Raw genomic sequence first — 23,403 nt, forward strand, 5'->3', positions numbered from 1 at the left:
GGCGCTCGCTCGCTAGGGCTCGGGAATGATATGCGCCAGACGGATCCCTCATCCCCTCGAGGAGGGGGAATCGCTGGAATTCCCCGCTCCGATGGGGCGCGCGAAAGACAATCATTTATCCTCACCACCCTCATCAGCACCATCAGCCTTGCCACCACCCGCGCTCTCACGGTCACAGCCACGATGATCACTATCGCGATCGTTATAGTTGCTTTTGTTATGATCTTCCATCCCCAAAATCCCGGGTCCGGAGAGGAAGGCACGGCTTGGCTGGGAGCAGGGTCGGGATGCGGAGGATGGGTCCGGGAGCTAGTCTGAGGCCAGGGGAGGAGGAAGAAGAGAGGGGACGACGGAACCAGGGAAGCCGACTCGCAAACTCGTTTAGAATTTGGTGCGCATTAGAAAGCGAACATACAACCCAAACGAAATTGGAGTCTTCCTTGGTTCCTTCCGAAACAGACAGATTCGAAAAGCTTCGGCTACTATTCCCGGGGTTGGAAGCCAAGCCCGGCCGCGCAGAGCCCAGCCCAAGCCGGAGCTGGAAGCGGAGGAGCGAGCATAGTAAATTGCCTGCACTTTCGAAGCAGATCTTGGAAAAGAAATTTTATCAATTAAAAACCAAACAAACAAGCTGGAGAGATTTACATTCATTATTCATATATTTGAAGAAAATAAGCGCGTTTCCCCCTCCCCCGGAGTTTCGGTTTTCACCTTTGGGGCCGAGCTTGGGATCCTCGTAGGCGAGGAACCACATCGAATGGGCCTGCAGTTGGTCTGGGCACTGGGGATGACACTCAGCAGGACTGTCTTCAGCCCTGGGAGTTTTGCGGAGGTGACCCGGGGCGCTGGGAAACTCATCTTTCTAAGCGCCTGCTTCTCGCCTAGACTCGTGGGCGTTTGTTTGGAGCCGGGAAGGGGTTCCTTCGCTAGGAGAGACCGGGGGACCCAGGTACCTCCCGCCTCCGCTGCCAAGTCTACTCCAAGAGAGATGAGAAACACCAGGTCCTTCCCTCCCTGGGAACAGACAGGCGGCAGGGGCGGGGGAATCCCGCGTGGGGCGACTGGCCAAGGGGAGCTCCCTGCCGCAGACGCGTGGACGGCTGGGGGAGGCGGAGGGAGTCGGGCTGCCCAGCTAGGGCAAGGTGACGGCAGGTCTTATTACTTACAAGGGGGTGGGTTGCCCAAAGTGGGACTAAATTGAAAGGTAATTTAATTAACTCAGATGCATCAATAACACGCAGTTCCATATACGCAGGCAGAAGCATATAGTTTCCGCTGTACCAACAAGAGAAATACACCTGAATAGGTTCACGGAGACACTGTTTCTTCATACAGACCCAGAAGGGCACTTCCTTACAGAAATATAGGCTCCCACCAATAGATCCCTAAGTTTTATACAAACTACTCCGAGGCCCAAACCACACACCACTTAATCAGAAACCAGGAGACAAGTGCATCCAAACACATTACCAATTTTAATTGATACTAAGATAAGGAGAGCACAACCAGTCCAGGAGTTTTTACAATGAACACCTCATCTTTCACTCGACACCCCAAAGCCAGGAAGATCTAAGTCCCTCACATGGATCAACATGAGGGAGATGAGCTTGGCATTAGTCTCATTTAGAGGATGACTGGAGGTGGGTAATGGGTGGGAGGTATTTTTATCCTCTCCCCTCTTTCAGCTTTTCTGGAAAACCTAAGTATCTGGGGAAAATATTTTCTCTGTCCGTGGCAAAACCCTGCCCCCCCCATCCCTTACTCCTCATCTCTAGTTTTGGGACTGAGGGGATTGAATTCTCCTTGTGGATGTACAAAGGATCTTTGGGGCCTAGCTATGCCAATAGTTCTAGACTTTCAGACAAGTAACACATCCCTCCTCCTTCCTACATATATAAAGAGACAAGGTAAACAAACACCCAAGATTGGGAACAGGGATACCTAGCATGTACTGAGAATTCTCAATCTCTTCTGATGGATGAAGAGGGGGCTTCTCTGAAGACTGAGTGAATTGGGAATATATTAGGAAGGGTTCCTGAAAACTCAGTCTGACAGGCTAAGTGATAGACTAGAAATGAATCCTGTGGTAGATGGTGTAATACTCAACATTATGTATACAAGGGAGAGGCAGATGAGCAAGGGTTCCAGCTCCCAGCTTTACTGTGAACTTGGAGATCCAGCTCAAGCTGGATTCAACCTTTCCTGGTCCCCCCAAATTTCCCCAACATCATTGTTGGGGAATCCCCATCCCCAGATCTGGTCCAGACAATTCTGGTTGGGCCCTTAAACCTGCTCCAGGGAAATAAGAGGATGATTCTCAGAATCCTTGGGATATTTGCATCAAGCCAGGAGCTGTGCCATGAGGTCACTGGGATACCAACAACTGACCCAGCCCAGCTGTATCTAGGATGAGGCTCCAGGCAATAAAGAAAAAAACGACAGGCATGAAGGCCTTTATTTGCCCAATGCCGGCTGTTACAGGCACCGCCATGTTGACTTCCAGATGGGTCTGTATGCTGTGGGGAGAAAAGCTGGAAGGTCCCAAATATGTCACAAAGCAGTTTCTTGTGCCCTGGTTTTCTGGTAACCCTTTTAAGTTCACAATGGTAAAATCCTAAGCATCAAAGAGGAAACTGAGGCACAATGAAATGACCCACAGCTCTCCCCAGTGGGGCTCAGAGCCCAGGTGTCTTCAAACAGTTATATGACGGACGACAGCTTTTTGTCTCTGGGGGAGGGGGCCTGGGAGTCCATCTGGTGGCCTGTCTACTGTGGGGCAGGCCTAGGTCAAGGGCTAGGGGAGTCAGAGGAGCAAGGCTGGAGCAGCTGGGGGCATCCAGGCAGAAGGAGGAGGAAGAGGCAGCAGTGAATAGGGGCCCCCAGCTGAGGCTCAGTAATGATGCTGGAAGAAGCAGGTGGAGCCCTTGGTTTCTGAGATGAGGAAACTGAGGCAAAAAATCTCAGTCACAGAATTCTAGAGCTTGAAAGGGTCCTTAAACTGTCAAAAGACAATTTCACAGATGAGGAGACTGAAACCCAGGGTGATGAATGACTTGCCCAGGGTGACACAGTTTAGAACGTCGGAACAGCTCCTTAAGAGGCAGGACGACAGGGATTCAGAGCTCACAAAGTCGCCTGCAGAGTAGTGGGGGCAGAAGGACCACTACCTCCTTTCAAGGCACAGATTATGGATGGGGCAATCTGTGGTAGGTTTCTAGGCAAAGCTGCCCTCCCCTTCCCTGTTTTGGGGAAGGAGGTGGTAGTAGCTTCTTCCACTATCGCACAAGCTGTAAGCAGCACATTTTTAGTACCTGGCCTCATTTCCCTTCCCGGAGGGAAAGCTGCTAAGGCTAGAGAGGGAGTGGGGAGGATGCAGCAAAGGGAAGAGGCGGGAGAGCAGGACTGCCTGGTTCTTTTGCTCCTGGTCCTTCCCCATGAAGACAAAGTCATGAGCAGCTTGGTGTCCCACATGCTCTGGCTGTGGGGGAAGGGGGAGGGGGGAGGGGGAGGATTTCTGTCTCTTTTGTTCCCTGTTTTGGATGTTTTCTGCCCTGATGGTCCCTAGGAGCTGGAGGAACTGAAGGACAGAGGAGGACAGATGCTCTAACCACCATGCAGTGTGGAGATGAAGAGGATGCTGTCCTGGTCCTGTAGCTGGTAGTCCAATTCACCCTGAGAGAAGAAAAGAGAAAGAGAGGAGAGAGAAAAAAGGAAGGAGACAGAAAGAGAGAGAGAGAGAGAGAGAGAGAGAGAGAGAGAGAAAGGGAGGGGAGAGAGAAAGAGAAAGAGACGGGAGGAGAGAAAGAGTGGAGAGAGAGGAAGAGTGAGAAAAAGAGGGGAGAGGAGAGAGACAGAAAGGAAGGACAAGGAAAGAGAAAGAGACAGAGGAGAGAGGGAGGGGGGAGAGAGAAAAAAAGAAAGAGAGAAAGGGAGAGAGAAAGGGAGGGAAAAGGGGCGGGGAGAGAGAGAGAATGAATATATCAGCAACGTTTTGATACTCAGTCTGAGCATGCACAGGGCTATGAACCCTGAGAGGTAACATGGGTTTCCTTAGCTGGTTCTAACACATTCTCTCTCAGTTTGGGCTAAGCTTTGTGTAGTTATCACCTGTCTCAGTCTGGGTTCTTGTATATAGCCTCCTTCCACTCAAGGGCAAAGAAGAGGACAAAGGATGGGGGATGCTCATAGCTCTGACAGTGAGAAGCAAGAGGAAACTGGGGTAGGGCCTATTGAGAGAAAAGCTGCCCGCTCCTATACTGACCTGCAGCTCCCAGTCAGCATCATTGATCAGTACCAGAATCCCTGGTCGCCTGTGGGAAAAAGAATTATAGAATTTGAAAGCTAGAAGGGACTTTAAAGATCACTAAATGCAATGCTTTCATTCTATGTAGAAGGAAATTGAGACCTAAAGAAGTATACAACTTTTCAAATGAGATCTTATTTACACAGTACTTAGCACAGCGCCTGGCACAGCAGAAGGTGCTTGTCATTAGCTGTTCCCCGCCCCTCCCCCGACTCCCCCATCCCTTTCCTTGCTCAAGGTCAAGTAGCAGCAAGTCTGTGTTTAGAACACAGCTCTACTGATGCTCATTCCACTAGACCCTGCTGGTTGATGAGCACCAAAGACTAGGACACGGGCATGAAAGCTTCTGGAGAGGAGAAAAAATGTGAAAATCCTAGAGCTCTTGCAGAGGGACTAGCTGGAAGTGGGGTTCTCAGGGGCCTTTCTAACATCAGCTCAGGAGTCTACATCTTAAAAGACCTTCCAGGAGTCTACAGTCTTCCAGGGCAACAATCTGGATCCAACAGGAAATTCTTTGTGACACGTCTACTGACCAAGCTTGGTTCATCTTGTTATCTCCTTGCAGGAGGAGATGAGAACCACTGGTCCCGCCCCTCCTTATAATCATCCAGTGCAGAAGTGAAGATGTCAATGGCTGAGTCCCCAGAAGTTTGGGTCGGATAGGATTTCAATTGTTTGAAACCTGTCTGGAACCAGGGTGGAAGGTGTAAATCAGCTTCCAGGGACATCCAATGGGGATCACTCTCACTTTGCTAATCGCTGGAATCTATAGTCTAGGAAGCCCCCAATCCCTACAATTCCCTTAAAAGATAAGTTAGCCCCAGAATTAACTCCTGAAGCATCCCATTTCTGTGGCCAGGTGAGTTCAGTGAAACTCTGGGTTCTAATTCAGGTTTCTATCTCAGTCTGGCTCTTGGCTAAAGAGCGCTGGGGATACTCTTATCTGTTAGGAACCAAGGATGGCTTTGAGATTTCCAGGCCCACTCCCCAGGGTGACCTGTGCCACAGGGATGCCGTAGATAGGCATGCCGCATCCTTTGCCATGACCCCAGACAGAATGCAATGATTGTCCCTTTTTCCACCAGGTTGGCCTCATTTTAAAAATAAAGTGATTTCCCAGAGGATCAATTCTGGCTGTTTCTCAGAGAGGATGGCCCTGGCCCTGTGATGACTACAGAAGAGGCAGATGCTGAGGCAATGGACAGAGGTCGTATGGATCTGATGGCTTCAATCTCACTTCCCACTGAGAGCAGGAGCAAGGAAGGTCACAACCACAGGGCAGAGCACTGTGTTAGCTGATGGCTGAGGGAAAAAACCTGGCTTATGACATAAGAAGAGCAGCAACTCTAGATACCCAGTTCAGCAGAGGGGTGGCTATATTCACACTCAGGTCCAGCAATGTACTACTCATATACATAGAAAAATAATTCAGCTGGAACCCCTACCCCCTCCTTTTACAGACAGAGAAACTGAGGCCAGGAGAGAGAAACAGCCTATCCACACACAGCTGAACTCATCATTTGAGCTATACCCACCACTCCCCATTCTATCTGGGAATAAAAGTTGAAGATCTCCAATTGAGTCCACAGGAGAGACCCTTTGGGGGAACAAAGAAACACACAGCAAGTGTGGGTTTCTTTTGAAACCCTGAATGGGTTCTATCACCCAAGATTTCTATCCCTCCTTTTGGTCTCACTTCCTTTATCTATGGGGAGAAACAAGCTTCTCAGGGAAAGGGTGAAGATAAGAACCCTGGCTTACTCTCAACCAGGGAAGGTTGGTGGCACTGAAGCTCATATACTCAAATGTCTTGTTCCCTAAACCACGGAGGTGTCAATCAATTAACCAAACACCCTACAAGCATTTATTAGGTACCTACAAATGTATCAGGCACTGTGCTAGGTGCTGGGAGCACAAAGACAGAGAAGAGAACCATCTTCATCTGGGTGATACATCCCTTGTAGGGCACCCCTCCCCCTAACCCTAAACTGGTGAAGGGGAAAGGAATCCTTACACGCTATCTCCCTGGATGAATAACTCTGGCCGCTCCTTCAGTAAGTTCTTCTTTATCCAGATGAGAAGGTTTCGGATATCCCCTAAAAAAAAAAAAGTGGTGAGATCCACCAGTTATGTTCCCAGGTAGCCCTGCTCAGCTGTTCAGTAAAGTGACCAGAAATTCTTTGATCCAAAGGGGAGTACCAATACAGTTTTTGCAGAGACCTCAATCTACTGAGCCACAGAAGCTGCTACATAGTTATGCTAAAATGGGGAAGAAGGGAATACACATTTACTGAGTGCCTACTACGTGCCGGGCACTTAGCCTAAACTTCAAGAGCTTAAGCTTTATCTCATCTGATTCTCACAACAACCCTGTGAGGTGGGTGCTATTATGATCCCCCATTTTGCAGGTGAGGAAACTGAAAAAGACTGAGTTAGGACACTACAGAAAGGGCCAATTAATTATGAAAAGGGGACTTAGGGCTGAATAAGAGAGAATAAATTTAACCTGAAGCTAAAATAAAGAGAAAATGTCTTGACTGAAAGAGTGGGAAGACTCCAGAACAGGTCACCAAAACAAGCCCCAGAAAAGGGCTTGCTATAGGTTCTCATGGCTGGAAGGCAAGTCTCAGCCAATCGTTGGTATAACCAGGCTTTAAACGGGCCTGTCGGTATGGGTAATCTCTTGTTCTCAATACCCTTCCCACCCAGAATATCTCTCTTCCACCTTTATCTCTCCTTCTCAGCCCCAGACTGGGAGGATCCATCTTTGCTCCTGGCTGGCATACATTCCTCTTTGTGAGGGAAGAAAAACAATTGTAGGAGAGATAGTATCAGTTAATTTCCTCTGGAGGAGGGAGGCAGAGGGGAGAGAAGAATCCATCAGTAGGCCGGGAGACACTGACAAATAGCTCTCCGGTTCCCTCCCTCTGGCCTTGCACACCTCAAACTGCCATGCCCCAGATGGGTCACTCTTGGTGTGCAGAGAGGAAAAAGACTGGTAAGAAAGCTGGGGGGAGGTGAGTAGCACTGAGCAGAAATAAGTCTCTGTGACTTAAGAATCTCAGTCTCTGTGTTCCTTCTTCTCCATGGCTCTGAACACAGTGCAATGGAAAGAACACTGGGCCTGAAGCGAGAAGGCCTGGGTTCCCACCTCAGCTCCAATATTTATTAGATGGGTGATCTTGGGCAAATTCATTTCTTTATTTGTAAAATGAAGATAATAGTACTTACATAACTTACCTCACAGGGCTATTATGAGAAAAATGTCATGTAAGCCACAAACAACTATACAGATTGTCACTATCCTTCCCTCTTTAGACAGGCCATACTTAGGTATGCAGTAAAATATCCCCAAAGTCTTGCTACCTTGGATCTTCAAGTCTACACTGGGTTTTGTAACAAGGCCACTTAGTGGGAATGTCATTGATGGGTGTGCTGCCCCAGGTGCCATGACATGGACCTTGGAAACACATTATCTTTGTCCTTTAAATGTAGCGTACTTTTGTTGGCTAAGCTGTGGTGTGGGGGGTATTCCTCTTAACCTGGGGCTCAGTTTCCCTACCTATGATCATGAGCTCTGAAGCCTGGGAGTAAAAGTAATGCCTGGAAGAGGTTAAAAAGTTAAAAAATATTTGGACGATGCAGCTGGACACAGAAATCAAGCATATCTTTCCTGAAAGTAGTTTCCCTGAATGGCTGAGAGAGGGGATTGTTATATCCAAACACTCAGTTCTGAACTACCCAGCCCATTCCTCTGTGTGCAGACTTTGATGCGCCCTCTGAGCACCAGACCACTGGTAGGGTATTCGTGGCATGGGTTACCATTTTAAAACCAGAAACTCTTACAAACTTTGCATTAGAGCAACAGAGAAACAAGAGAAAGAGATAAAGGGTTGAAGGAGGAGGGGGAGAGATAGAGGAGAGAGAAGGAAGCGCACGCGCGTTGTGCATCGTGCCTAATGATCTGTGATGATTTTTGTCGCCTGGTGGGGCTCCTCCCTAGGGCCTTTCTGAGCTGGGAAAGGATGGGCTTGGGTTTCCCCTTGGCTCCGACTCCCCTTGGCCTCCATCTTGGCACTGTCTGGTGTGCAGTCGGCCCATAGATCTTCCTACTGCTCGATAAAACTGCCCAGGCCTGACAGATCCATCAGTGAGGCCTTGGTGAAGGGAGAGGATGTGCGTCTGTGTACAGAGAGGAATTACCACTACAGGGCAAGTGCCTGGAATGAAAAATGTGAAGACGAGGCTAATCTATGTAAACCTCTGCACCCTGGTGAATTGTAAAGCCTTGTGGGAATTCACACTTCCCCTCCCCTGAACTCCCACTCCCATATCCCTTCTGGTCCCCGGAGAGATGAGATTCGGCCATGTTCTGCCTCTCTATGTTCCCCATTTCCTCTAGAGACTGAGTTTTCCTTGGATCTGAGCTGCGTCCTCCCAACAGAGAAGGGGACATTGTCATTTGTCTGGGCTAGGACCATGGATAAGGATTCAGGGCTCTGTGGTCACCATGGGGTCATCCAAATGACAGCACCATTGGCTACCCTGCCTACAAAGTCTGGGAAACGTGGGGGATGGGAACTCTTCCTTTGACCCAGTCCTGGATCGTTCATCATGGTGCCCAAAGCCTAGCTCTCATTTGCTGAGGTCACTAACTTCGGCCTAGCCCACCCCTAACCCCGCCCACATTCTTGCCAGCCCGTTACCATGGTTTGGACCCTGCCTCCCCACCCTTATTGTTTGGGGATGGGTTTGATGGCTGATGGCTCCCTTCTCAAAACTACTAACAAGAAACACCTAAACCTTCTATTTCTGGATGGGAATCTCCCCCTTTTCTTATCTCTCCTCCCCCTCCTACCCCATCCCCAGGGATGGGAAAAGCACAGGGTGTCCAGAAAAGGAATACAATGGCTCATATCTCATCTGCTCCTTGCTTTGGGACAGGCAATATACAAACAGACTTCCTAGCCAGATGGTGGGTTTCCAAAGGCAGCCAGGGAGGCAGAAGGGTTAAGCAGTCAGGTGCTAGTAAACAGGGAACAGACTTGGGAACTCATCTCTGAGAGGTGAAAATCCTACACTCATTCTTCCAGTTTGCCATCATCCTCTACTCACATTCTCACAGTCATTGTACCACCTGAGTGCCAGTTCTAGAAATGACCTCCCTGCCTGTACCCTTCACCTGGCTCTTAACACATTCACCTTGTATTCCAGTCATCTGCGTCCATATCTCAGCTCTCCTATTAGACTGTAAGCCTGGGTGGAGTCCTGGTCATCTCTGTATCCCCCAAAGAGCCTAGCACAGTGCCTCCCTTGCATAGAGAAAACAGTAAATGTTTCATGTGTGAGTGAATGAATGACTGCCTAGCTCTTGGCTGAAGAGAAGCTGAGAATGGGGTGACTCACATGGGATAATGGAGCATGTGGCCAGTGGCCTAGAAGATAAGGGGCACCATTTGCAATTTTTTAGTGGTTCAATTAATCAGTGAGCATTTATTAAGCACCTAATGCAGGCACTACATTAGGCTCTGGGGATACGAAGACCAGGCAAACCTAGTACCTGCCCTCAAGCAGTGGTTGGGCATCTGTGAAGGTGGTTGGATTACTCTTAGAATAACACTTGATCTTGGCTTGCCTCATCATCAGAATCAAATGAGGTAAGTGCAGAGGCTGTCTAGGCACCTTCCTTTTTGGAGTGCTCCACATCATCTACTTCCCTCAGATCAGCCCAGGAATTGGAATCTCAGTCCCTGAACTATAGAGGCAAACCCCAGAAACTCCTGACCTCCATTCACTTTTCCTCTCCATTCTGGCCTGTTACTTACACACACCCATACCCACACACCCACACACACGCCAATAGGCCATGGTTAGCAAGGCAATGGTAGCACGGGAACTAGCAGCTGCCTCCTCTTTTAGTCCGGGGAATTGTCAAGTGCCTTCTACAGAAGGAAGCTAAGGCAGGGAAGTAAGGCAGTCACTGGGACCAAAAGCACCTCCCAAGCCTCCGAACTCCAAGCAAAGACAAGCCAAAAAAAAAAAATTTCTGGGTCTAGATTTAATCCTTTATACTAGAGATCTCAGTCCCTTCTGCAGTTCCATTCAGACTGGGCCATGAACACCCAGGACCTTGGGAACCCTTGGATAGTGTGTGTAAAGCACTTGGTCAACTTAAAAGCACCACACGAATGCTGGTTATTATCATTATCACTATTATTAGAGCCTTCCCAGCCTTTTCTCAAGAAGCAGTTGTAGGGGAGTCAAGTGGCCATTTGCTCACCATCACCATGTAGGGAACCTGATACTTTAGGAACACAGTCACCTCTCCTAGGAAACTTCAGGGAAGTTTACCCAGTAGATGTGGCTTCCCTTCTACTGCTAATGGCTAGGCCTGCTCTCATCTTTCCTTAGCTTAGACCCCAAGACAGCATGCCTTCCTATGGACCAACCTAGAGAACCACGGGGTCTGGTGGCAAAGGCCCCTTTCACTGCCTCAAGTCCACCAGCCATCAAGGAAAAGCTCTTCTCTCCAGCAGGTCCAGAGCCTTACTTGAAAGGGGAGAAGAAAGGCCCAAAGGGTGGGAGTGGATGAAGGGAATGGGGTGAGGGGAGGGGGAGCTCAGTGTAGGGCCCATTTACAAATGAATGGGGGTAAGAATGGAGCAGTTTGTAGGATAAAGGGACTGCAGAAGGAGGTTTACAGATGTGCAGAGAGGACCGCTCCTCATTGTTTAATTAAGCAGAAAGTGGCTCTTTTCAAAAGCAATTTTGCACAGGAGCTGGGGGGGCTCAGCAAACAGGCCCCAAGAGTGAGGGTGAGCAGGAGAAAGGAACAGCTGGTGCTGGGAGCCACTGTGAAGCGCATGCTAAGCAGTTTAAAGAGCTGGGGAGCTCCCTCCCTCCTGCTCTGGCCACCCTTTAAACTGCGGAGTCATGACAGGCACAAAAGGAGAAAAGAGGGAGAGGACGAAACAAGGTGGGGTGCGAGGGAGAGTCTGGGACAGGAGGGAAGGTTATCTTACTCCATGTCTGTGTAGGAATGTGTGGATGGCTGGGGAAAAATGGAAATTCTGGGCTTTGTCCTCAAGATTAGAAAAGCTAAACTGCAAGGTGAAACGACCAGGCTTCGGCCCCCCTCCTCCTGGCTCCTAAGGGCCCAGTGGGTGATCCATGCCATGCCTGTCTCCTCACTCAGAAAACCCTCCAAGTCACTTGCATGAGAAAGTGCCCATTACCTTCTCTAGCACAGCCACCCACTTTTGGTTACCATTCCCTCGTCTCCAGTCTGTCCTTCATGGGAAACAGCTCCTCGTCAATATGAAAATAGCATCAGATCCACATGAATACAGTACCAGCAATCCCCAGCCCTCAAGGTGGGAACCTTCTGTTCTGCAGCAGGGAAAACCTGAATTCATAGTTAGGACGTGAGGGCAGACAGGATCTAGAAATGATCTCTCAGGGACATGGCAGAAAGTCAACTGCCACCCTGCCAGAAGACCTGACTCTGCCACTGTCTGTCAGGACTCCTGGCCAAGGCTCTAACCTTCCCTGAAGCCTCAGGCTCTTTCTTCATCTGCAACATAAGGACATTAGAAAAAATGGTCCCCCCTTGAGTTCTAACCCTGTATAATTATGACCATTCATATTATAGATGAAGAAGGGAGAGAACCGAGTAAAGCTTAGGCTAGAATGCAGGTGCACTCGCTTCATTTCACATCAGTGTACCAGCAAACTCTACTATGCTTTCTTTTGTTTTGCTTTTATTTTCATTTTGTTTTTGTTAGGCAATGGGGTTAAATGACTTGCCCAGGGTCACACAGCTAGTAAGTGTCTGAGGTCACATTTGAACTCAGGTCTTCCTGACTCCAGGGTCGGTGCTCTAATCACTGCGCCACCTAGCTGCCCCTACCCTTTCTTTCATTCCTCCTGGTGGGTTCTCTTTGGAAATATACTTATTTGGGGGGCTTTTCCCTGACCCTACTCGCTCAGGTTATCATAAGGCTGTGTGACCCTCTACTTCTCCAACCTGAGTTATACTCTACTAGAGCCAAAAAGAGACCTTGAAGATTTCTAGTCCAGTCCCTTTCATTTTACAATTGAAAAAACTAAGAGCCAGAGAAGTAAGTGGTCCAAGGTCACACAGCTGGTTGGAGAGAGGGAAGTGTGGAGGATAGAGAGCTGGCCTTGGAGCCAGGAAGACAGGTCAAGTCCTGCCTCGGCCATATACTGGATGTATGACCTCAGTGCTCCAGGGCAAAGGTGTCAAACAGGAGGCTATAAGGCTCTGGAGTGTGGCCCAAATCCGATTAAATGCAACTGCGAATCATTTAACAAAACAAATAAAAATACAATAAAACACTGATAGAGGAAGTTTCTGATACCAATGAAATCCCAGGTCCAGGCCCTATCCTATTTATGCAGTTGATTAGTCATAGAAAAAGGATCAGATCTTGACTCCCAAATTCAATACTCACTCCAATCTTGTGGCTGCTGTTTTCTCTGCTGGGACTGCTGGGATCTGCTTAGCCAAGCAGCAGCAGCTGGGCTAGGCTGGCTGCCAGGAAACAGATCTGGGTACCGGCTCGGTGGCACGGTGAGACTGTCCCAGTGGTACAAGCCCTTTGCCTATCCACTAAGAACAGTGGTGTCAGCTCAATGCCTGGCATTTGCTGCCTGGTATAGGAACCAGAATACTACTTTTAACTTAGATTGGGTCCCAGTTCTTCTTCCATGACAAATTAATGCTACTTAGGCTATACATCCTGCCCAAATTTAAAGCATGCTGGGCAGCAAAAGGTACACCAATGGGAACAGCCTGGCAACTATATCTTGAATCCAAGCGAGTCTTCTACTTCCTACCTCTCCCAGCCTCCCCTTCACTGGGAAGAATAGAACAGAAAATTTAAAAGACCAGGGTATGGGGTGGGGGGGGGAGATTGATTATGAGGAGTGACACCTGGGTTCTCTACCCAGCTCTATCCTTGACTCATTATGTCATCGTAAACAAGTCATTTGCCCTCTTTCTGCCTAGCCAGGGAATCATGTTTCCAGGGAATTTTGTAGCAGTGAAACTATGACAACCCTTTGAATTCTTCAGAAAGGAAGTTAAATGCATGGAGTTCTAGATGATAGCTAGCGAGATTTTTAAGTCTCCTGATAAGACCTCAGAGGTTTTACTTCAAAGCCCATCATTCAGAAGACTGCCAGGACTGCTTGGATGGTAATCAAACATATGATCTGGTAACTTTCAACATCACCCTACGCTCCAATGGCATCACACTACACACCTCTGGCAGTTTTACCCAACCTCATAGTAACATTTTAGTTCTTTCCATTAACATCCTGTCCCCAGTTCAGTGGGGCAGATTTTTGCTCATCTGAGAATGTCAGAGTCTCTCACTGAGGCAGACAGAACCATCTCTGTCCTAGCCCCCCAGTGGGAGCCAGCAGACCCGGACAACAATCCATTTGATTTTGAATGGGTCTCAGCACAGTATCCTCCTCACCATGCCAGAAGGAAGCTGCCAAATCCAGGATCTAGGAATTCAGTCTCCACCCTACACTATGTACCTTTTTCCCCCTGGACAGATCATGGTTGTGGATAGAGAATGAAGCATTATTTAGAAGGGAACTGTCACTTAAAGAATCATTATGGGCTTGGAGAGTTAAAATGAGTTCAATCTCCTGCCTTTACCCTACAACAAGCCAGGACCAATGATTAATTTACCTGACTCTACCATCGTCCTCAATCACTCCATCCAATCTTTGAAACTCTAAACGTCAGTATATTATTTTCCCTTGGTCTAACCTAAATTTTTCCTCTCGTAATTTCAGTCCAATTAATTTTTGATGTCTTTGGTGACTATCAGGACTTCAGGTTACCATCTTCATAGAAACAACTAGTCTATCCAATGCCAGCTTTTTCTTTTTCAGACCAAATCTTCCCATTTCTTTTATCTTTTGTTCCCCATCCTTTTAACCATTCAAGTTGCCTTTGCCTGGATCTTCTCCAGTTTTCTACCTTCCACTTAAAAGGTAGCAATCCTAGACTAGATTTGGGATGTTGGAAACATGCCCACCCAAGGAACAAGGTAGATGATGGAAAGAAATAAAATGATGGCTTGACAGTTAAAGCAAACTTTTACCAATATCAGGGAAGGTAGTAATTAAGGGATCACAAACACTGTCAGATAATTATCATCAGATGATTTTCTATGCCCAGTTTTCTAGGAGGATGTTCAAGTCTCTTATTATTCCTCTGCTTATCTGGTTTTGGGAAGAAAACTTGGTAAGCCCATGAAGTCCTTGGTCATAGATAATGGTCTCTGGTTGGGTCTATCCAGACATAAGACACTGAACTCATATGTGAAGAAAAGGCCGAAGAATGCAAGAGTAGAAACATGAGCAGAGTGCCAAATGGTATCTTTGTGGACACTGAGAACCACTGTGCACACAGAGGATGCCTCACCACCAACAGCAGAACTGGTGAGGGGGAAAGGATAAGGGAGAAGAGAAGCCTCTGTTGATTACATGTGGTGAGCTTTTCTTCCTGTCAGCTTAAGCTTCACCCGTGAGGATAGCCAGGCACTTCTGCCTACTACTTCCTATAATGGCTGCTCAGCAATTCCTGGACACCCCACTGCTTCCAGAGTTGGCCAAACCTGTGCTCCCCTAGTGTAACAAGGGTGAGAAGAAAAGATTGATACTCACAGGGCTCCTCTTGACCGGGCAAGGTGACCTGGTGCTTCTTTACACCATCAAATAAGAGTTCTGCCCCACCTCTGCAAGGGAGATGATAAAGAGAGAACCAAGTAAATTATAGGGAGCAAGAAGGGGCTGTGTCCTAAAACAACACTGAACAGGTGGAAGTGAAAGCGGGTTGATATACAAGAATTCAGCTAAACCAGCTAAGAACCCAGCCATATAATACATCTGGCATATGAATATTTCTTTACGTACTAAAATGCTGCTTTAAAATTACCTATCCTTTTTTCCAACCTGATCCTTTACTTCTCCATCTTACATGATCTCAATTCCTGCACTCTGTCTACATGAGGCTCATCATCATTGCCCGACATTTTCATTACAGTACATTCTATATGGGAAACTAAGTTTGAGGAACTAAGGGATTTTGCTTTACTTCATATCCGTATCCACACTGTGTGACATTGTACTTTGCACACATTAGGCTTGAATAAGTCTTTGTTGAACTGATACAAATGGTGAAAATGGGACATCAGCCCTCAATCAAGAGCACAGGGAAAGATGGACGCTCCCAATCCAGTGGTCCATCTATGAGCCAGAATTCTGACAAACATCAAGTTTGATAACCTCCGCCTTGCTCCTCACTCTGTAAACTGGGAAGAGGCAATGCAAGGAAAGGAATGTTTTCCAGCATTTCCCTTTCAAACTAAACTTTAGTATGGTTCCGCTGGAAAGTACACTGGACTAGAAATCTGTTTCTAGGCCCCATTCTGGTGATACCCAGCTGTGTGACCTTGGACAAATCACTTTGCCTTGTCTCAAATGTAAAAATAGGGGGTCGGCCTAAAGAATGTCTCAGGTCTTTTCCAATTCTAACATTCTGTGAATCTGTCCAATGTAGCATCATGGGATCTCTTCTTGACTATCCAAGAATCAGTAAGCCACAGCCTTAGAGCAGGAGGGCCTGGATTAATGGATATCTACAATTCAACATCCACCCAGTGTTCTCCACCCTTCTTTTCAGTCAACCCTACATTTTTGGAAAACAGATTCCAAAACGTTAGGAGGAAGGATAGGTAGGATCTCACAGACTAAAATTCTACATGGGAAGTCGCTCTAAGAGTGATGGAAAACTCTCAAGAGTGAAATTTGGAAGACACAAAAGGAAACAATTTTTCAAAAAAAAGTTTTTATTTTCTTCTCAATTGCATGTAAAAACAATTGCTAACATTTGCTTTTTAGAAGTCTGAGTTCCAAATCCCCTCCCTACCCTCGCCCCTCCTTGAGAAGGCAAGCACTATGATACAGATTATATATGTGCGATCCTGCAAAACATTTCCACATTAGGAAACAATTTCAATAAGGAGAAAAAAGGTGAGTCTGAAGAGAATGATATCTCAAGGTAACTCATCAACCAACTTAAGTTTTACCAAGTCACATACAGAAGACAGAAGCGATAGTAGACAATGAAGATGGAATATAAGAGCGTGGAAAGGTCCTGTAAATATGGCGCAAAGCTACAGACAACAAAAAGAGTGCATGTCTCTTAGTTATATGAGAGGAAAGACGAGGATTAAGAAAGAGATAGAACTCTTAGGGTGGACAAGACTACGATATCTGGAAAACGAGAGAAGACAGAACTTTTAACTTCGTATATGGATTCTGTGTTCTCTGCATCTTTGCACTGGAAATGAGAGAACAAAAGTGACTAACAGAGACTGATACCTAAGGTAAGGAGAGTAAGAACACCTAGTCACTCTTAAGGAATTCAAGTCATCTGGCCCAGAAGGGCTATATATAGTCTCAAGTACTGCAAAAACTGCTTGCTAATCATCATTGGCAATAGTTGAAAGATGGTAGAGAAAGGAAGAACTACTGCAAAAGTGAAGAAAGGAAAATCACGTTCTGACTTTCAAGAAATAGAAGGTAAAGGTGTCTGCAAACTACAAGCCAGTGATCTTGACCTCAATTCTCAGGAAAATTCTAGAAGGAATCATTTAAGAGATGTTTAATCAACAGTGAGGAAAAGAAAGTAATAATTATAAAGAGCCCAAACAGTATCACAAAGAACGAGTCATGCCAGACTAATCTTACTTCCTTTTTGAATAGGGTTACTAGCTTAGTTAGTTAGATCAGAGAATGCTGTATAGTTTACATAGATTTTAGGAAAGGGTTTGACAAAGATCTCATACGATTCTTATGGAAAGATAGAGAGATATAAACTGCATGATACAGACAGATCCAGACTAGGCATAAATGAGGCACTGTTAACTCAGCAGGAGGTCTCGAGGGCAGTGCCCCAGGGATCTATGCTTGACTCTTCTTTTTAACAGTTTTATCCATGACTTGGATAAAAGCATAGATGGAATGTTAATCAGATTTTCAGATGACACAAAACAGGAAGGGAAAGCTAACACACTGGATGAGAATCAGGATCCAAAAAGAACTTTATAGGATAAAGCAATGGAATCTCATAAGATGAAATTCAATAGGGATTTTTGTTCAATTGTTTTCAATTGTGTCTGACTCTTTGTGACCCCATTTAGGGCTTTCTTGACAAAGATACTGGAGTGGTTTGCCATTTCCTTCTCCAGCTCATTTTACAGGTGAGGAAAACTGAGGCAAATGGGGTTAAGTGACTTGCCCAGGGTCACACAGCTAATAAGTGTCTGAGGCCAGATTTGAACTCAGGAAGAGGAGTCTTTCTAACTCCAGGCCGACCCTGACACCTCGATGCTCACAATGGGTATAAAGGTAGTCTTACTGCTGGTCCTGAAGAGGTCCAATGACATTATAGGGTGATGTCTTGACTTGCCCAAGAACTGCATTTAAGAGATACAAACTTACACTTGACATTTATATGGATTAGGAAAAAAGCAACTTCACAAGTGGGGAGGGGGGGAGGAAGAGGACAGACAACAGTTTATCTGAAAAAGATCTGAGAGCTTTAGTAGATTTTTAAGTTCAATATGAACTTACCAGGTGTAGAAACAACAACAAAAAAAAGTAAGGCCATCTTAGATTGCACTAGGAGTGAAATCTCATTTAGGATTAGGAAGGTAACAGTCTCTCTGTACTCTGCCCAGGTCAGACCACATTTGAGCACAGTGTTCACTCAGTTTCTGGCACCACAGTTAAGGAAGGACATTGAGAAACTGGAAAATGTTGAGAGGAAGGCAAGCAGAACAATGAAGCATCTTGACTCTGTCATTTGATGGGGATGTCTAACAGGGTAAAGAGAAGCCTCAGGGGGGACATGATGGCTCTGTTCAAACATCTAAAGACCTGTCACTGTCTAAGAAGGATTAGACTTATTCTGGTTGGTTGCAAAGGGCAGAACCAGCAGCAATGCTCAGAAGTTGCAAACAAGCAAATTGAAGCTTGATGTCCTAACAACTGAAGCTGTCCAAAAGTGTAATGGGCTGCCTGGCAAGGAGTGGGCTCCCCTTCACTGGAGGCCCTTAAGCACAAGAGGAATGACTACTTGTCAGGTATGTTGCAGCGAGACTAGATGACCACTGAAATCCTTTCCAACCCCAAAATTCTGATTCTGCAACAAGTGACATTGTTAAAAAGGCACAAAACCAGGTGACTAAAGTTTGATTTCTTCCTTTCCCTGCTAATTCTTTGGTGGACTGCCAGTGGGTATCCAAAAGACTGGCAATGAGAGACAAGGCTTCCAGAGACCAAGGTCCTGCATAGGTAGTCCTTGAAAGCTGAGTTAGAAAAAAATCAAAATATAAAATGTGCTTCAATTTTCACTGAATCACTACATTTTAATTTTTTTCCATTTATTTCCCTATAGACTTTCTTTCAACTTTCCTTACACCAATGATACTCCCAACCCCCTGCCCCCCACCCCCATAACTGACCAGCACAACTTCTCAGATAAAAAGAAAAGAGAGGCTGAAAAACTATTTTCTTTTAGGTTCATGGCTTGAATTTTCTAAACCTCAAGGCTCTTGATAATTCACGTAACTGCTTTAACAGGGGGTGTCAGGGGATACCATATTCTGGCTCACCAAGCATATAGGGTGACCTGTTTAAAGATGGCCCCATTAAAAGGACTATGTATTTCTATGGAAGCAGTGCACTGGAGTTCCCTGTGACAACTTCTCCCAACCAGGGCAAGACTAAAAGGCCCCAATTCTTAGCAGCCACCACATGGCAAGAACATTTCCATGAGAAAATGGATGTCTGGGCACATGTGACTTCAGGTAAACATGTCAGCTCCCCCTGGCTAGGTCTGCTGATCCACACTTAAGTTTGAAACATATGCTTCAGCAAAGGCTGGCCAAGAGTGCCAACCCCAGCATCCCTAGGGAAAAAGAGTCAGTATCTGGACTGTATCTGACACCTAAGCTTATCAAACGTAGGTATGATCTCTTATATTTATATATAATAATACTTCATAATTTATAAAGCCCTTTCATAAACACATATGGGCATGTATGTGTTTACATGTATATGTGAATGATTTCCTTTCATCCTACTTGTGAAATAGAGTTAGAACAGGTATTAAAACCCTCATTTTACATGAGAGGAATATGAGGCCAAAAGAGGAGAAATGAGATGTTCAAGGTCACAAAACTAATGAGTTCTTAGTGGTCAGGGCTGGAAAACAGCTTTCTTGACTGCTAGTCTAGGACTCTCTCCACTACACTATGCTATTGCTCTACAACTCTCAACTAGCCTGCCTGAAATTCTATTTCAAGGACTTCTAAATGGAAGAAGTAGCCTTTTAAAATCTAAAAACACTGCCCTCCCAATTGGGGATAGGAAGACACTGCTGAGATTTAAGCAGGGATGGGGAGCTCATGCAGCTGACAAAGTCACACACAACCACCCTTGAGGGACTGGGATGGACAGAAACCACTGGGAGGCCAAGGCAGGCATTGTGATGGGGGGAAACATGGGGTGTCTGTAATCACAACAAGGTCACACTTTGTTGCTGCAGAAGTGTGAAGGAGGAGATAAGGCCCATCTGTGACCCACTTGCTGGGACCATTTCAGCTGTGGGCCATGCACAGAGCTTCCATTTATATGCCTCCAAGAGCTCAGCTCTCTTCTCTTCTGGGGTGGGGGTCGGGACATGCAGCAGCTGGGGAGAGTGGGGGTTGGGGGAAACAAGGAAGACTTGCAGGGGTTCCATAGTTGGGGGGAGGTCAGGGAAATGTAGAAAGGAAAAGAACTGGGGTTGATAGGTCCCAAGCAAACAACAGGCAGTGACCAAACCTGGCAGTGCCAGTCACAGGCATTGGGTTTCTGGTGGGGTTTGTTTGTCTTTTAAAATGAATGACTCGAGAATGAATCTGGATCAATGGGTAACTTGCCAGCAGCTGTGTTTACTGGTCCGCAAATAAGGGATGGAGGGGCTCTGGCTTTTCCAACAATATAGCTCTTCAGGTGATGAAAAGTATATTCTCATCCCCACCCCCTGGGCCAACTGGAGGAGGGTAAGGTGAAGGGCTTTTTGTGAGTGGAAGGAGGTAAACGGAAGCCTGAGTCTGAACACATCTTTGGCTTAAATCTCATAGAGGGGATTGGTCTGTTTAGCAGAATTTCCTCCCAAGTGATCCGATCTTATGTTTTCCACCCACAATTCTCAGTGAGATATAATAGGATGTTTGTCCTAATGGTAGATGTAGGGCTTCAGAGAACCAGCTTTCCTTCTCCAGATCAAACTGGGAGGCAAGTTTCCAGAATGACCTTCTCTCCCCTTACCAAGACTTCTGTTTGATAAAACTTCCCTGTTTTAAAAAGGAGGAATCATGAAGGGAAGAGGGATTGGGTGAGAAAACTAAGACTAATTTCTGCAGCTCTAACTGCCCTCGGGATCCCACTTCTCACTCTAAGCCAAGTTTTCAACAATGTCCAGACTGTTGTGATACAAAACAATCTAGTCTACTCTAGAGATGTCATATACTATGTTACCTGACATATTTTACTGAACACATCATAAGATATCTAGCACAATGATGGCAGTGTATTTCTCAATAGAAGGTGGAAATAAATAAAAAATTGTGCAGTGTTATGTTTGTTTTTGTTTATGGAAACATCCACATTTGTTGATGCATGTCAAATTAATGATAAAGTAAATAACTTTTTTAAAAAAGCTTGTGAAACAAAAAGGTGTGGGAAGACAGCTCTATCTAGCTCTCACACCACAAGGGCTAGAATGACTAAAAGTGTTACATTCCCAAAAGTCAGTGGAAAAAGGCAAGTCCACTTATTTGGTTTAAACCAGATCAGAGAGGTAGAGTGAATGGGCGAGTTCAGTGATACTTCTTGTAATATTTGCTCAGGTACAGGAAAATCAGAAAGGTGATCCTTAAACTAAAATGAGGTATCATCATGTAGCAGAGAGAGACCTTATGAGAAGCAACTTGATCACAGACACAAAACACAAAGGAAAAGAGCAGAAGTTCAATATGAGTCAACAGTAGTGGCCCAGAAAGCTAATGCAATAAGAGAAACATGGTGTTCAGACTAGGGAGATGATTGTCCCACTGTACCCTGCCGTGGTTGGCCCACATTCAGAGTACTGTGTTCAAATCTGATACTACATTTTAAGAAGGACATTTATGTGTTTAAATAAGGCAATCAGGATAACGAAGGGGTTTGTCATATAGACATTGGCTGAAGAAATTGAGGTTCTTTAACCTGAAGAATAATAACTTTAGGGGTCTTCAAGTAATTGAAAGGCTATTAGATGGTAGAGGGATTAGACTTACTCTTCTTGGCCCCAGAAGAGAGAACTAAGAATAATGAGTAGAAGATGCAACTTTAGGCTTGAGATAACACAAACCTTGGGATCACTTTAGAAGATATGTTATAAAGAAGATTCTCGTTCACGTACAGTTTGGATTGGCAAAGATTATCAAGAGATTGAGGACAAAGATAGTATATCGTATTTAGTTTCCATATTTCAGATTCCAAAATTAGGTAGAAAAACTATAGTTTTCTTAGAAGTCTATGTCTTTGGCACTATGAGAAACTGAAGCACAATTTTTAACAACAGAGTCCAAATACTAGAAGTGGCCTAATTCAGTCAGAATTGATAGAGAAACTTTTTCTGGGATGCAGAAAAGCCTAATGGGCCTTATCAAGTATTATTCTAAACTAATGATGGGTAAGATTTGGGGAATCCACAGGCCTTAAGAAAGTTAAATGGCCCAAAATGGCAGTGGCCCCCCCCCAAGGGATTTGTCAATGACTAGTTGACAAGGCCAATGACTCACAAAAGGATGGAGGCATATATGACTTTGTCCAACAGAATTATAGAGCAAGATGCAATAAAAACATCTCCAACTAAAATTCCCTTAAATTTCTAAATGGCACTCATAGTACTATCATCCAGACCCACCTAGAGGCCAAGTTCTGTGCGTACACAACCAAGGGGGAAGTGCCTGTTTGGTTAGACTGGGACAAGTCCCAGATCTTCCCTTCTGTTTATCATCAAACTCTGGGTTCTGTCCCTTCCCCTTTTAGAGAGAAAAAGAAAATCAGACTTAAAACGATCCTTGGCTCTGATACTAATGAACTCTGAGTCTCTAGCCAAATCATTGTCCCTCCCCTGGCCTCAATTTCTCCACGTGTAAAATAATGAGTTCTGTTCTAAGGATCTCTGATATTAAAAATCAATCAACCAACACGCATCTATTTATTAAGTGCTTACTAGTCAGTCAATATGCATTTATTAAACTCCGATTATGCGCCTGGCACTGTGCTAAGTCTAGGGGTACAAAGATTAGTCAAAAAGAAACAATCCCTGCCCTCAATGAACTTATAGCCCTTTTAGGCTGAGAGAGAACCCAACTTGCATCCCAATGGGGGAATCAATCCTCCCTGCAGGATGAAGCCAGATTTCCAGCGATGCCTACACATCCATTCAGCGGTCGGACTGGGTGATGTAAGTGGGGTGACTTCTGGATTCTGGGGGCTCAGAGACCGTGCTCCAGGTTTCCAGGCCCGGGGAAGGAGGACAGGAGCGGCCATTATTAAAGGGACCGAAAGTCTAAACAGTGGCTCAGAGATAAGAGGAGGTAGGCACGTACGCATCGGCGTACGCGCCGGTTTACTGGGGAAAATACGGTCACGTCGTTCTCATAGCAACCCTGCCCTACCCGGGCAGCGCAGCAGAGCAGGTCAGAAAGAGGCGATGCGACAAAAGTCCGTTCTGTTGCGAGACTCTGAGGGAGGGAGAAGGAGCTGCTAGCCCGACACACTTCCCTTCTACATAGGGCCACCGGATCCTCCCCTCCCCTGGGTTCGAGACCCCGACTCACCCGAACTCCACCTGCACTGACACGGGGGCAGCCATCTTGGGGAAGACGCAGATAGCGGAAGTACACGCCCACCTGACGTCTCCTCCTTCCGCCTTACCCGGACGGGGA

General features: G+C 46.0%; 1 protein-coding gene across 1 annotated transcript; it reads right to left on the bottom strand.

Moving 5' to 3' along the window:
* Nucleotides 1–1,456: 1,456 nt before the first annotated feature.
* On the bottom strand, nt 1,457–23,399 carry URM1 (ubiquitin related modifier 1). The gene is made up of 5 exons (XM_020965640.2): nt 23,296–23,399; nt 15,014–15,084; nt 6,318–6,399; nt 4,262–4,310; nt 1,457–3,672 (listed from the first exon to the last, which is right to left on the bottom strand). The coding sequence occupies exons 1-5, from the start codon at nt 23,328–23,330 to the stop codon at nt 3,604–3,606; spliced, it is 306 nt and encodes a 101-aa protein (XP_020821299.1). The 5' UTR covers nt 23,331–23,399; the 3' UTR covers nt 1,457–3,603.
* Nucleotides 23,400–23,403: the final 4 nt, after the last annotated feature.

Source organism: Phascolarctos cinereus, unplaced genomic scaffold, assembly GCF_003287225.1.
Source record: "Phascolarctos cinereus isolate Bilbo 61053 unplaced genomic scaffold, phaCin_HiC Scaffold_2;HRSCAF=192, whole genome shotgun sequence".
NCBI classification, from domain to species: Eukaryota; Metazoa; Chordata; class Mammalia; order Diprotodontia; family Phascolarctidae; genus Phascolarctos; species Phascolarctos cinereus.